The sequence below is a fragment of the Chenopodium quinoa genome, unplaced genomic scaffold (genome assembly GCF_001683475.1).
Source record: "Chenopodium quinoa cultivar QQ74 unplaced genomic scaffold, ASM168347v1, whole genome shotgun sequence".
Classification (NCBI taxonomy): domain Eukaryota; kingdom Viridiplantae; phylum Streptophyta; class Magnoliopsida; order Caryophyllales; family Amaranthaceae; genus Chenopodium; species Chenopodium quinoa.
The window spans coordinates 2,197,382-2,213,807 of NW_018743292.1; the positions used below are offsets into that span (position 1 = coordinate 2,197,382).

At 35.0% G+C, this 16,426-nt stretch overlaps 1 protein-coding gene and 1 non-coding gene across 4 annotated transcripts; one reads left to right on the forward strand and one right to left on the reverse strand.

The window, feature by feature from the left end:
- Window positions 1–3,210: 3,210 nt before the first annotated feature.
- Window positions 3,211–10,487, reverse strand: LOC110736312. Of its 3 annotated transcripts, none has more exons than XM_021916511.1 (9): window positions 10,220–10,487; window positions 10,023–10,114; window positions 9,652–9,723; window positions 8,649–8,752; window positions 8,334–8,389; window positions 7,713–7,887; window positions 6,303–6,371; window positions 5,232–5,531; window positions 3,211–4,293 (listed from the first exon to the last, which is right to left on the reverse strand). In XM_021916511.1, exons 1-9 carry the CDS (start codon window positions 10,367–10,369, stop codon window positions 3,416–3,418), a joined length of 1,896 nt encoding a protein of 631 aa, XP_021772203.1. In that variant the 5' UTR covers window positions 10,370–10,487; the 3' UTR covers window positions 3,211–3,415. The 3 variants fall into 3 exon arrangements, with proteins under 3 accessions (XP_021772203.1, XP_021772202.1, XP_021772204.1); XM_021916510.1 differs by having other exon boundaries at window positions 6,303–6,398; window positions 10,220–10,486; XM_021916512.1 differs by lacking the exon at window positions 6,303–6,371.
- A 5,313-nt stretch (window positions 10,488–15,800) lies between these two features.
- TRNAP-UGG lies at window positions 15,801–15,872 on the forward strand. The gene has a single exon. It is a non-coding gene; the product is annotated as a tRNA-Pro (tRNA).
- Window positions 15,873–16,426: the final 554 nt, after the last annotated feature.

Genomic DNA, 16,426 nt, shown 5'->3' on the forward strand with positions numbered 1-16,426 from the left:
ACGTAATTAAGCCTTGTTCAAAAACTGAGCAAAAATTAAGTTTAATTAATAAACCTGACTCGACCCGACCCAACCCAACCCAGCCCAGCCCGGCTCTCCACAAAATGTGGGTAGCCCAAGGGCCACACCCAAATACTCCACATTCTCCAATATAAGGAAGGACAAACTTCTATTTCCCACCAATGTGGGACTTTTTGTTTTCCACAAAATTTACACCAAAACACACTTGTTCCAACAACCTCTAACAATAAAATTTGATATAACTAGTCAAAATTGGAGAAATCCAAATACAATTGCATCATGAACGCAATACACAACCAAAAAACTTTGCTATGTCTTCCGAAAATAATCTCACTTTTAATTTATTTCAAAACAATCCCACTTCTAACGTGAATATTCTTTTAACAATCCTTTTGACCTACAACTCGAGTGGAGAATCAAAGGTCAAACTATTGAGGATGGCAACTCCCTTTCCCTTTAGAGCTTGCACTCTCGCTCACTCGTAAAGCTATGTTTCTAACCATTGTTTGGAACAATTTAGCCCTAAAATTGTGAAATTACACTTATATATACAGAATAAATTTTGTGTTACGATCCTATGATCCATTGCAAGGTATAGGACTTGAGTCCCACATCAGTCGTACAAGGGGCTAATGTGGGATTTATATTGGACAATAAACCCTCCTTCTCTCGAGCTCCCTTTTGGGAATGACTCTTACATTGTCCCGTATCATTATGACAAAGAACTTTCTAAAATTCTACTGAACCAAAGTAAGGCCAGAATTATGCACTAATTTTATTTTTTCCACAATTAGGCATTTTCATTGCACAATGTCGTACCAATTAGGTCAATATTGCAGCGAAATAAACAATCCCTAAAATTGACCCTTCATAATCCAAAACTTTCAAAACTTCAGCAATATGTGAATTAGCTCCAAAAACATGAAAATTGAATTGCAATTTGATTAAATAGCAAGAATAAAAATGCGAAGAAAAGAAGTTGAAGAGAGAGAGTGCCTTGGAAGAAGGAAGGGTTTCGGAGAAGAAGCGAGGAAGACCGCCGCGAGACTGGTTGGAGTGATAGGAGAAAGCTCGGAGTGCAACAATGGGGGATTTTGCCTGTTTGGAGTGGTGGTTCAGGCCTTAAGAGGGCGCGGGGCTGGTTTGTGAGGTTTTTTTTTATTTTTATTTTTTTTAATGTACTACTTCCGTTTTATATTATTTGCAATGATTTGATATAAATTGTGAATAGATAATGTTTGATTGTTATAAATAATATGAAACGGAAGTAGTATATGTTTGTGCTTTCAATATTTTCTTAAAAAAATCAACCTATTAAAAGTCAACACGTGACAAACAACTTAGGAAAATCAGTTACCAACCGGTCAGGGATTGTTAAAAAAATACCCATATCAAAGCCTCAAAGGTGAGATTGTTTTCAAAAGACCGAGTAAAGATGGGTTTATTTATTTTTATTTTTCCTTTAAATTATACAACTACTTGAAAAGAAAACAAACTATAATAATGTTATTAGAATTAGAACCTGTAATTAACATTTTTTTTTTTTTGTAGAATTTATGTTCAATTTAGATGTAAATTGTAATGTTTATAAATTCAAAACTAGTTTCAATTTACAAACCAATTTGTGAGCTATGATGTCTATCATTATCATATGAAAAGCAAATATAATTACCAAAAAAAATGTAAAGGGGATAAAGTTTATGTATTAGGTGACACTCTCCTTCACATACAATTGTTCCTAGTCATTTTCAGTTTTCATATAAGCCCCTCATAATAACGAGATAATATTATAGAATTTTTCTACTCCAATTCCTTGCATTGTACGGAGTATATCTATACTAATTTATTAAAAGGGGTTTAAGAAATTATATGTGCCACGTGACATCTTTCTCAAACACTATAAACATGCCACATTCTCCACAATCAACATTTATTAATGCTAATAAAATGATCTTTATAGTGTTTAAACTCATGACCAATAATAATTAAGTTGAAAGTTTGATCATCTTAGCCAACTTTTAGTTATACTTTTATATATAATGGTTTTAATTATATATCTAACTTTGATTGGAGTGTTAATTTAATACGGAGTAATATTTAAGATGCACTGCGTATATAAAGATTTAAGTATTGCAATATGATAATTATAGTAATGACCCGGAGATCGCTCGGGCCACACACTTGTATCATGTTATTTGTAGCTAAGTTTAATTCCCAAACACTTTTATGTGATTACATATCAGTATATCACGCATCAATTCAACCTCGCGGGCTCATCTGGGACACACATTAGTTTGGAGCGTAAAAAGGGGTACACGGCACATGCCTAAAATTTATTATATACACCCGGGTGCAACATGTATCCAAATACCCCAATGTTAGATTTTGCTCTTTATTTGATGATTAAAAAAAAAAAAAAAAAACTCACTAGAATGAGAACAAAATACTCATGGGTGTACGGTACACTCGGGTGTATATATCACTTTCCCCGCACCTATGCGAATATACAATGGAAGCAAATAGGTAGAGTCTGTGTTTGTTCTACAAAATATAGGTGGAGGGGTATTTTGGGAAAGCAGGGCATTTACAAACCAACAATCCCCTTTTTTATGTGAAGTACAGTGCCTGTACAACTTCAAAGTCAGCAAAGTACAAGTTACAAAAACAACAGTAGTAGTACAAACTGAAAGGTAACATGAGTACAACTTTTCAAAGCTAGTACTCCCATATTATCAGCAGCAGTACAAACTGAAAGATGACTATGTTGTACAACTCCCTAAACTAGTACTCCACCATATTATATCATGCAGTACACTGGAGTACTGGACTAATGGAGTACCCTGTACCAGATTTCCCAGTTGCACTATAAAATCAATACCCAAATTCTCAGCTATAATCACCAGCAACTTTTAATCACACTATCACAAGATAAATTAAGAAGTTCGAGTTATGACTTGCAACAGGTGGCGAAGTCCTACAGGAGCGATATGAGAACACATGAATGAGGCATTCTGCACCTTTCCAAACCAGATCACCAATATATGGGTGATTTGGATTCACGTTTCTTGGGGAGGTTGCTATCCTGTGCTGCTCATGTGTTCTCAGGTCGCCCCTGCCGGCCTTCTTCCACCAGACAATTACTACAGCTATCACGTTCAAGATCCACGTCACTTGACATTGGCCAAGAGATACTGATTGTTCATAAACTGCAATAACTGGTATAATTCCTTCAGAAGTAGTCCGTTAATTAAGGTAAGTTTGAAGACGAGCATGCATAACCACAAAAAAATTATCATTGGAAAAAACTGTGGTAGCAAATGACCCAACGTAAAACCAAAACTAAACGCTAATGCGATTAACTTACAACAAAATTCGGATACAAGTAGTCCGTTTGTCAACTCATTCTCGTATTCACTAAAATGCTGATGCGAGATTTGATGTCTTGCAGCTCTTGATATCCCACTTTTTGCCAATCCCCACCAATCAAAAGTAGACCTTTGATCCCATCAGATGTTGCAATAGCATTTGAATTATCTGACTTGCAGAAATCAGAATTCTGTATCTCTCTTATTCTCTCCATGCTCGAGTCATTTATCGTCACAATATCACCGCTAGGTTTCCTTTTACTGCAACTCCTTAATTCGAGATGTTTCTCGGTGTCTGTTGAGTTCAAAGGCCCCTTATTTTCACAATCAACAGCATGGTCAAGAACAGGTAGGCATCCCGACGAACCTACATCACGAGGCAACATTCCTATAGGGCATGGTTTCCATGATTTAGCAATGACCCAAATATTTGAATCTTCCATAATGTCATCTTGAGTGCTTCGAATACTTGCATTGTTAATCTTACAACGTTTAATCAATTCCAATTTCTCAGCAGCTTCATAAATATACTTGTCTTGACGTATAAGATCATTGGGGTTCACATCTGAAGCACCATCTTCAGCAAGTCTAGGATAAAGTTTAGTGAGGGATGACAATTTGCCAAGCTTCTCACTCAGATAGCCATCTCGAACCATTTCTGCCAGCAGCATGGCTGAATCCAGAAGGTCCCGGTTTTCAGGATCTGCGATGTGAAAGCATCTTCTCACAAGCTCAATTAACGTTATCTTAGGAAGACAACCCACAGCATCTGTTAGGCTTTCTTGAGCTTCATGTTGAAATAATTTAAGACCTTTGAGAACTAGCACCAGCCACTTAAATAGCGAAGATAGAACTCCAATTCTATGCATCTCTGGCTCATACTGCAGTAGGCTGAAATGTTCGCTGCCTAAAGATGCATAAAGTGATGTTTAGATAAACAACCATAAAAAAATTATGGAAGACTAACTTAAAAATGTATTAAATCAACAGATAACTATCAGATATACACTGAATTATACTAAAATTAAGTTGCCCAGTCTTTTCTGAGGGAAACTAAGTTGCCCAGTTCATTGTTAAATTAACCCCAAAAAAAAAAAAAAAAAAAAAAAAAAAGACAATTGTTTAGTCTTAAATTATCTAAGGCTGCTTTTAAATTGATCTACCCAGCAAAGGTTAAAAAAAAATTTATAGGATTAATGACAGTAGGCTTGTGATTGGAAAAAAGGGGGAAAAATCAGAGGAAAAGAAGAGTACTAACAACAGAGAAGGCATCTAATTAATCCCATCTACTAGATAACCTTGATTACAAAGAGACATAGTTGTATAAAAACACTTGCATGTGACAACAGATCACAATAATACAGTATTGCAGTACCAAGATTAAAAAAAGGTGGTCAAACAATCTCTTGCTGCAAAGAAAAATAATTGCAATGAAGGGTAGTGTCAAGCTAAATGCAATAAGGATGTTTCAGCTGAAAAGGATCGGAATGGCCCTCAACAAAATGTTATAAATCTAGCTTTGGTTTTAAAAGAACCAAAAATGTTGCCGATATCTCTAATATCACTACACAGAAAAGGACATCAGAATCAACACAACAAAATTAAACGAAAGGCTTAGGGTACGTTTGGCATTGCTGTGGTTTTCTGGTTTTTTGTTTTTCAAAATCATATAATATATGTCCTATAATGAATTAAAAGTTAGTCAAACTTATTAAAATCATGATAATTTTGAAAACTGACAATAGAAAAGTGGAAACACTTTTTTCTTGTTTCCCGTTTTAGGTTTTTAAAAAAAACAGAAAACTAAAAACGAAAAACGATGCCAAACAAGCCCTTAGTAATTACCAAAATCATCTCTAATGATTTTTCGAGACTCAATCATGTCAAGAACTGCTTTCAAGAGACTCAGTAGTAGCTCTGGTTCCTTTTTGGAGACCTTACTTATCACAGGTTTCCATTCATCAAATACAGCCTCAGCAACATCTAAGCTCAATTTAATCTGAATTTCTTCTGGAACTTTCACCAAGTCTATTGAGTTAGATGCATCAAGTAAGAACTCCAGCGACACCACGACCACATCTGATGAAAAGAAAGAATATAATCTAACAAGGCTTTTTAAAGTCCTCTTTATCTGCTTCTTAGATCCTGGATACATCAAGAAAACAAGTGTCATACTATGCTAGGGTGTAGTAGTTTATCACTGTTAAAGCAATTAACATATGCAATCAAAATCCCACATATCTATTGGAAAACTGTACCAATTCTAACTGAAAAAGGCGAATTAATCAACCAAATAAGTTATAAGATTGTGTATATACCATTGGCAAAAGAATTTCATAGATGGAAAGCATGTGTGATGAATTTTAGGAAAAATTTGGGTCATATGGGTTCAACTACAAAACAAATGAATAGACCCTAGGAATTAAACGTGCATTTGCGTATGAGTGTGTTTGGGGGGGGGGGCAATTGGGGAATTTCTCTTCCATTTTGTTTCTGGCACATCACCTATTTAAGAACGTATATGTGACAAGATATGATTTCATTTTATTAATTATAATACACACAAAATTGTTGACAGTTGATAAAATTCATAAAAAGGTGACACAAGTTGGGACATTAGATGGTATGTATGGTCTCTGATCTCCAATTCGGCAAAAACCAGTGAGAAAAATAAAAATAAACATGACAATAACAGTAGAGGGTTCTGAATTTCGCCAGGGGCGAAATTGAAAATTAAAATGCGTGCAATAGAAGTCAGACAGATATTTTTAGATGATGGGAGAATCAAAGAACATCAACAGCACAGAATCACATACTTGCATACATACATAACATTGTTTTGTCATGTCATTGCAACAAAATATACAAAAAGGTGAGGGGCTCCATCAAGTACAAAGCAATCTAAAAATAACTTACCTACATACTTAGAGGATTGGACTTTCTTAGCCACAACGGACAAAAATTTATTGCGTCCATGAAAAGCACCTACCATTTGTTCACGATGTTTAATACCTATATAAGAGAGGCTATACCATATCAAGCCCTAGCCGCTATACAAAAGCATGTAAGCAAATTGAGACATATTACAAAGCATATACAGCAATGCAGATGTGCTCCTTCAAAGGAAGAAATATAGCATATACCATATCTAATAAAAAACAACACAAATTGCATACCAAACACAGGATCAAGAAGAGGCATACTAAAAGGACTGTATTCATGGTTTTGAGAAGATAGAGGCATGAAGATTACCTAAGATGGAAGTAAGATATACCAGCAGGCCAATTATGTCACATAAAAGAACTATTCACTAGTACAGATCAGCAAAAAGCTAATTAATTAGCTGTAAGTTAAATTGCAAGAGAAAATACCTGTATATCCTATGTGCTTGTTTAGTTGCAAGCAAATAGAGGGGGGACTGTGAGTTCCTAAGTGCATATATGACATGTTGTTTGGTTGGCATAAGATGGTTGAAATGGGGAAGTGGCGCATCCTCGAGAGGTTAGAATTCCCATGGGACATGGGAAGTGGCTTACCTACCCTCCCCTTGGTAATTCACGATCTTCATGTCAATTCCTATGAACTACAAATGCCCAAGTGTCAACCATACTACCAAAAGATCAGTGAAAAAAACTTACTCCAGGTACATAACTATGCAGTCTGACAATAATGAAGCAATGGCTAACTATGAAGTTGTGTAAGGCTTCTATCAGCTGCAATGTCTGCAACTTTAACTTTTGCACCCTCCCCCCTCATTTACTCTGATAATTGACATGCCTATGGGATTACATCAAAGAGACCACAACAATCAGATAGAAACAACCCCAGTATACAGTCATTAACTCCATTAGAGCTTAAAAGTCAGAAACTTAAACCAAAAGAAGTACCCTGACCTTTCATGTCTGCAAAAGTGCAAATAAAAAATGTTTCCTTTCAAATGCCATATAAGACCCAGTAAGAAAACCCAAAACTATTGAACTTAATAAGTCTGTTCCTCTCCCCTGGCCCTAGGTATGCCTAGGTTCTTTAGCGCTCCCGTACCTGACAATGGTAACAATCTCCAAGTTCCGGCAAAAAAGTTAAAGTGGATCTAGCTAAGCTATGATTCAAGAAAAGACATGGTGAGCACCTCTGGTCCTATAAGACCAAGGTTATCTAGATAAACAAGGCAATGCAGCAATCACAAGATGCAAAGTTGGCAACAATATGATAAATAATCCTGACAGTATACAAAACCAAAAAAAAAAAAAAAAAAAAAAAAAAAAAAAAAAAGTGGAGCAATGGTACACAAGAATTTTCCAGAAGATTACAAGGTTGATGACATACGGTTCCCCTTTACTAGAGAAGAATTTGATCCAGAGCTCTGCTTGACTTTCAAAATGACTGCTAGATCCCGTAACTTGGACCTGATTTCCTTCCTGACATCAATACTTTTCCCACTCAGGTATGGAATAGCATTCTTCTGAGAATCCCAATAGAAGGATTTCAACCAATTGAGTGCCTGGATATGTTAATACAGGCAAGACATTAAAACTCCTACTCAATATAAATATAAAAATAAAAGAATGATTATGCTATAACACATCTCCAAACATCATAAATAAGCATCTGATAACAATGACAGCTTATCAAAACTATGATAATGTGCTGGGTTATTTTATCTTGTAAGCTTTAACAGAAGCTTCCATAAAATGTGAATCCTACACTATGAAGTGTAATGTAGCTTTTGAAATGTCAGAAGGCTGAACAATGAGCACAAAGAGGTCAGAAACTCACTACACAAATGCAGATCCAGGAACAAATAAGTTCCACGGGGTACAGCCAAAGTTATCCTTAGTAAATGCTTTAGTTTTTTTTATCATTAATAAACCAAAGAAAAGTGCATCTAAAGCTTTCAAATAATAAGTTACTCATTCAGGCATGCAATAGGTAGAAAGAAGGCCATACCTTAGTAGAAGCTAAACGAAGTATCCGAAGGGAAGGAAGCTCCCGGTGTGAACCCTCTACATAATATGGACAAACCAACTATTATCAGTCAGATTTCATAGGCATTACAAGAAACAGAAAAACAGCATAAGCCCAACAAACAATGGGGCATGACCTACCAGTCTAGCCTAGAAGACAACCCATAATTAGTTCGGTAGATTAAGTCAGAAAACATACGGGTGATCGCATACTTACTACAGATTACATATTAACTTGACACCAGAAGAAATGTGATAATGAACTATAGCCAAATTGCATTTCTCACAGGATTCTTACCATGACGAACATCGACCAGCATGCGTGGCATGCCAATTTCTACAGCTGCATCAGCTATTGACACAGCTTTGTTACGTGTCTTCTCAATAACTCCATTCACAAGCCTTATAATAGCAAAGTAAAGTAGGTAAGCCAACCATTACACTGGATATCCACTGCAAACAGTTTGCAAGTACGATTAAAAAAAATAAGCCAAAGCAAAAATCATGAATACCAATATTCCATGTACCATCGAATAGCATAGACATATGCCAAGACAGTTGGAAACAGCAGAAATTTAGTATTTGGTTATATGATTGTGCTTAATTCTCTTTTTAAACCAAACCATGAAGATTGTGTAAATTACTTGGTTTTCCTGTGTTTTACACTTGAGTAAAAATAGTGGAAATTTGGTATCCTACTACTCCCAAGTCCCTCCATCCCAAATTAAGGTCCCATTTGACCCAAAAATCTTGTCTTTAAATAAAAATAACCCATTGTCTTCTTTATTGTTCACCTTAGATCATGCCTTCTTTATTATATTCACCTTTAATCAACCAAACCCCATTTTTTTCAGATTCATTCATAATCAACCAATCCCACTGTCTTCTTTTCGTATTCACCTTCCTACAAAAATGAGAATGTGTGCAAAAGACAAGTAGGACTTTTATTTGAAAGCATAGGGAATATGCAATTATACTTCCTTCGTCTGCATAACTTTTGAAATTAATAGTTAGTTAACTGAGGATTTGCACTTCGATTTCCTCTTTAATGAACCAAACCCTGCAGAATTGTATAGATCACTTTTCTTTTTTTATTGTTCATGACATAGAGAAACTAAGCAAGAGAAAACCCGTTTTTCAGTTTTTGTGACAATGTCCTAGAGTTTTCCACAACTCTACTTTTCCATAGATTTTCTCATAAAAGTGTTCTCAACAAATATCAATCAAGAGGCCAAACAATCACAAACATGTAAAATGACACTAAAGTATATAATTCCAAATAATCATCCTGTCAAGCTCACCTCATAATAGCCATGGTATAAAGCATGGCCAGCATATCCTCTGAATCCGAAGCTCCATTACTCAACTCCTCACTGCAATCCAATTAACAAAGAGCAATTAATTAAACAGCCACCACAAAGATACATAATCACAAATTCAAATGCAATAATAACTAATTGTTGTCAATTTACAATGTCACTTTCCAGTTTCTATTTAAAAACTCCTAACAAACTTAACATCACGCCCATAGTACAACCGGTTATACCACGCACACGATACAACCTCACTCAATTGTTTTTGCTCATTCGCTTATTTAGAGCTCCCCAAATGAACACAACTAGTTATACAATGGAAATCAAACCAAATTTCAAAATAAGACACATATAATCACCTAAAATAAGGATCTTTTTGCTGAATTTCGACAATCGAAGCCGTAACCTCAATCACAACTGGTAAACATCCTCTGCATCGCCAAGCCGCTATCTGCTCCTCCCGAAAAAACACAATTAAATCAATTTATGCAGAAATTGGAAACAATAAATGTTAATAATTTGAAATTGATAAGAGAGGAATTAGGGTTTTTCATACTCTACGAAGAGCTTTGGCAATGGAATCGGAAGAAGAGGAGAAGAGAGAGAATCTGACGAAATCCCATTCTTCCCAATTTAACCATGGAACTAATTTGTGATTTTCGTCGAGGTTATAATTCGTCTCTCGTAACCCTAGCACTGACTCCATTGACGAACTTCTTCAAGAGGAGCTTCAAGCTTCAATTCGGCTGATTTACTGAATTTCACCTATCTTAAACCCTATACCCTTCTTCACCTTTTTTTTTAAAACAAAACCCTTCTCTAATCTTTTTTTTTTTTTTTTTTGAAAGAAAGTAAACTCTAATCTTAATTTTTTTTTTTTTTTTTTGGGTTATTGTATAAGAAAAACTATCCTATCGAACCGGCTATGCTGAACTGAAATTATATTTATCGAATTGAAATTATTTTTACTTAAGTGAAATTATTTTTGCTTAACTGAAATTATTTTTGCTGTCTTTAAAAAAAAAAATTATTTTTACTGAATTGATTATTGAATATTATGTTTTTTTAAAGGTAAAGTGAATAGAGCCATAGTCACTCTCACTAGACAATCAAATCCTAGTCAGCAGACTGGATACTTTGAGAGCAGACTTGGCTCGAGCTTAACAAGTTTAACTTTTTAACACCCTTATTCAAAAACTCATATGTCCATGTGCCATGTTGGGTTGTTGGGTGAGCTTAGAGAATTAGAGATGCTTAGCTCAAAATAACGTACTCTCATTGTCTCTAATTGTTTGCCCCTTTTTTTTTCTTTTTTTTTTGTGCACATTTGCCTTATTTTTCATAAAAGAGTATCTATAAAAAATTGCTCTATATCATAAATGTATATAGGATCACAAGATTGACAACTTCACTCTCACAAAATTACTCTATATCCCACTACTTTTTTCTTTCATCAATTCCACTTAACTAAAACTTTAAAAAAAAACAATATATGAACATGGAGCAAAGTATTAAGGATAGAGGGACTGTGCAATAAAAAGGTACGAATAAAAAATAAAAAATAGGTAGGCAAATAGAGTACGGAGTACCTAATTTTGCTCACAAATGAGAACTCGACTTAATAATGGGAAATTCATTGTATAACAATTGTACAAGTTAAGGTACGTACAAGGTCAATTTTTGTCCACATGCTCACAAGGTATAGCCACACAGGCTAGTAAGAACTCTTTTGTTGTACCAAGCAAAAAGTGCAAATGGATCGTGTAATGATATTCTATTACGTGAAGTCAAATTAGTTTCAGAAATTGATATAATGGAAGACAAAGCCATTGTTATACATCTATAGGGTTAGCTAGTGATTCAATCAAAGACATGATTAAGCATGGTTGAGATTGAAGGTAGGGACGTCAGTGGGGCGGGTCAAATAGGAGACCCGACCTATCCCCGCCCAACGGGGCGGGGATGGGTCTTGGTTTGGCAGGTGATGGGGCGAGGATGGGGATAAAAACCATACTCGCTATGGGTGATGGGGCGGGGTTGGATTTTAGGTTGTACCCGCCCCACTTCGTATCCGCCCCATCCCCACCTATCCCACTTCGTACCCGCCCCATCCCCACATCCATATATTTTTAAAAACAAAATTATATATTTTTATACTATTTTATAAAAAAATTTATGTAAAATAAAAAAGTAAATATAATACTTTGTAATATACTTATATTATAAACAAAAAAAATGTGTAATATGAACAATAATTTTTTTCTTTTTGCAATCTTTATTAATTATGAATGATTGTGTATTTGGGAGACAGGGATTAGGCGGGTCTTAGTGGGGATTAGGTGGGGGTGGATATCCAAGTGGGGGTTGGGGTGGGGATGGTTTTGAAATTGTACCCGCCGGGGCGGGGATGGGGATGAAAATTTTAGATTAGGATGGGGATGGGAAGACCAACATCCGCCTCGCCCCGCCTCATTGACATCCCTAATTGAAGGGTGATAGTTTGTATGTCAACGCAACACTAAAAACATAGACTATATCACTATAGAGAATTCATATCTAGGCGGTGTCATGAAATGTTTTCATTTTGTGTTTTTTTGTGAATAAATTTATGGAATCTAACAATTTTACACGTAGTATGACTTACTTTTACTCAAAATACATCATTATACTAGATTTGGCAAGGGAGTGCTTTTAAAATGTGTTTGAAGATGAATTAAGCAACATACTTTTTTATGGTATCATATTACCAAGTGCATAAGATTTGAGTATTGGGATTTTGAAAGATTAAGGTGAAATGTTGTAAAAATAGATTTCTCAGTGTTAAAAAAATAAATAAATAGTTACGAGTATTTATTATTTATTTTTGATAAAGTTATGAGTATTTATTTTACTAGCGGTACCCTTTCGAACTCAATTGCGCGCCACTATAATGTCGAACTGATGCGAAGATAGAATCTGGGTTTCTCACCGTCTCCATCAAAGGCCATCATTCTCCCTAATTTCGGCGACGAATTATCGGTTTTCATACTCTTAACTACTCAATTGCGTTGCTAGTCTTGTTACTTTTCACGAATTATTATTATATTGATTTATGCATTGCAATTATTTCCAATTTTAGGTTAAATTTGAAAAATTGGCTTTGATTATGATTACATAAATTGTGGTTTCATTGGATAACGTTTTGAGAATTTCATCTGGATTTTGTTAGGAATTTTGATTCATTGAATATAATTTCAATTTTGTTTGTATATGTTTGTTTATTTTGCAGTGGAACATTTAGGTTTTTGTTAATCATTTGGTGTTAATTTTAATTTGTGTAATTATGCTATATCAAGCTTCAATAGATAGTGATTAGATGATTAATACAATTGAGATAATTGGTTAAGTTGTTGTAATTTCTTGCCCTAATTGCTTCTTCTGAAATTGAATAATAATTGTAGTACATAGTCTTCGGCATTGTATTATTTTTGTGTAAAATTATGCATAATTATGCTGTAAATAAGCCGTGGAAGCTTTTATAGCTGTTGTTATGTGCTCGTTGTGATGAATTACGTCTCTAGAGCACGTAAGGGTTTATACGGTTCTATCCAGTGAAGACATCTTTGATTGTTACAGTAATTTATACTTGCCTGTTGTATTGAGTTTGTTGTAATATCTTACACTAATTGCTTCTTTCAAATTTGAATAATACAGAGTATAGTACTTCAGCGTTATACTTATTTGTGTGTAAAATTATGCATATTTATGCTGCTGTAGGAGCTTTTATAGCCATTGTTATTTGCTCGTGAGGAATTATGTCTCTAGAGCATGTAAAGGTATATGTGGTTTGTTCAGTAGCAACACCTTTGATAGGTAAATTTACACTTGTCTGTTGAGTTGAGTTTGAGACAGTTAGAGTTATATTGTCTGGTTGTGTCTCGTTAAATCAATAGATGCGGAATTTACATTCTTGCTTTGCAATTTGGTCTATGTGTTCAGGAACTTCAATCTTGTATAATGAAATACTACATCTGTTTCTGTGAAGCCCATCAGCATGCTAAAATAAATGATGTTGTCCCTTCTTTTGAAATTTCAATGGCTTGCATAATGTGTGTGGTTTCTTTACGGCTAATGGTTATTATTTGAGTGTTGTGTATTACAAATTAACTATTGCTAGTTGGTTGGTTCACTTGAGAAAGATTCTATATTTTGTCATTCTTTGCAAATCTGTTTTGAGCCAATTTTGTTTTACGTCTCATTTTGTGCCATTTAGTCTGCCAATCTGTTAAATCAAGTCACATGATGTTTTAGCAGACTTACCTGGGTTTTCCTGTTTTCTGATGATCAGAGAAACAGTAATTGAATTGAATTACTCGTAGTCCATTATTGGAAAATTATATACCTATGCCAAGATTGAACAGTGATGTCCAAATTGATCCGTCATTAACTTTCTCTGTTAGTTGATTCCTCTTGAATTGCAAAATATAATTAAGCAATGCAGTTTATGTTAATGCTGAAAGCCTGAAAGGAAACAATGATGCTAATCACCACTTTCACTTTGCCCTTTTTTCAGGACTCCCTATATATATATATATTCTTTTGGTTAGTTCCATTTTCTTATCTGCCATGTCTTGTGCTTCCTTAAACATCGTGCTGCCAGGTTTAGCCATTTAATCGGAAAGATCTGGTTCTTGATTTCGTCTAACAAAGATACACCTCTATATGTGCTTTGGCACCATAATGTCTACTTGCACGACCTTTGACCACACTTTTTGTTTTGTAAACTGTTACTTGTTCCTAGGATGTTGAACATTTGGATTCATCATAGCTAGATGCTCAATTGTTCTTTTCTGTTTTTTATCAATTTGTGTTCTGCATTTACCATGAATGTCTCAAATTTTGCCTGTTCTTGTTACGTATTACTGCTGTAAGCCTGCATCTAATAGTACTTGACTACTTGTTTATGGTCTTCTCCATAGAAAGTTATCCAAGGTTTATGTTCTATGGCATGTTATGCTTATATATTCTTCACCTCTCCATTAAACTGACATTAGGGACTTTTGCTGGTAATGTCTCTATCTTTCTCATGTTAATTGCTTGTTCAGAGTTGAGAATGAGTAATCAGCAGTGGTTTTGTGGTAAGTAATTGACATAGGCCACAAAATATTGATGGGGCTTAAACTACATATCATTATGACTCTTAGATAGTAATCTGGAACGTTGGCTTTGAGATAAATCAGGTATCAATCTAATTTCCCCACCCTTATCAATTGCTGGTAATCTTGAATTGCAGTCTTATCTTAATGTTAAATAAGGGATCATTGGGTTTCTATCATCATCATCAAATGGATCAAATGGTTTAGCATTGACCTAAGAGCTTGGAAATAACGACAATTATGTGAAAAAAGAGATGCTTCTTGTCCCTTTGCTGCAGTTTATTGAGACTAGATGCCTGAAACTATTATTTTGCATGCATTATCTTTTTTTAACGTGCACATGATTTTGCTAAGATTAGCTGCATTGCTGCTGTCTAATACAAGTCTATCTTAACAAGAATTATAAAGAACATGTACCAAACAAGAGATTTCTTAATTTCTTGATGAGTAAACTGTGGCTTTACCATTATCTTCATAGTCATTCATTGATATGGAACTCCTTTCAGTGATACATTATGCTCTTATTTCCATGTGTACCGCGTATTTTAAAAGGCAAATTATAATAGAGAGGTCTAATACTCGCGTATTAGGGAACTCTACTCCTTTCTATTATTGTAAGATAGTTTTTCATCTTTCTCGATGTATTATGGGCTCTTCAGTTCCCCATAAACTGCTTTTTCTGTCTTAATGATTTTTAGGAATAGTTAATAAGGTTTTAAGCTAGGTGTCAGCTATATACAAAAGAAGGCCTTTTTGAAGAACTGTCTTGGTGTCTTGTTGAGGATGGTGACTCGTTTCTCAAAGTATGGTTTTGTTTTATGGGTCACCTCTTTTGTTTTCTTAGCTTGCTTGGATGATTGGTCTTTTTGCCTTGATAATGTAGAATTACATTTTTATATATGATGCTATTATGCTAGTTAACAACGATGACAGAAGAATCATTCGTATAGTATGATTTAATTCTGTATTAGGATTAAAAAACCCTGGACCAATCAAAAGAGTGGGCATTTGGTCTAGTGGTATGATTCTCGCTTTGGGTGCGAGAGGTCCCGAGTTCGATTCTCGGAATGCCCCAACTTTGCACATATTTTGGGGAATTTCAAGTCACACTCTGTATGCCTTGAAAATCTGGCAGTTTATTTTAGTGTGAACTAACTTCCATTTTCTAACGTTATAGAGCTGGGCTACTTTATCTATAAGGGCCCACAGTAGCATTACTTTTTCTGGAATTTCTCCATTGTCATCTGGAGCTATATTGCTTAACATGTTATGGGGTATTGTGGTCCTTAGTGATGACTTTTGTTTAGCAACAGGTTACAAATTGAGAATCAGACCGCTGAATAGCAATGTCTTCTATTGTTCACTTCACTTAATCTATAAGGGCCCATGCTGCGTTAATTCAAAGTATTAATTTGTTAAATATTACTCCGTATTAGATTTGGAAATCTTCATTCTTGGTTCATTGTGTAGAATTGCAAGTATACTACTACATTTATCTGAATTCTATTATGGTCCAACTCCATCTTCTCCTTGTCTGTATGCTCCTCTCAGTAAATGGTAGAAGACATTTTATTGTGTGGTACCACATCTTAGTCTGCCTAGGCCTAGCAAATCATGTTTCATGTGAA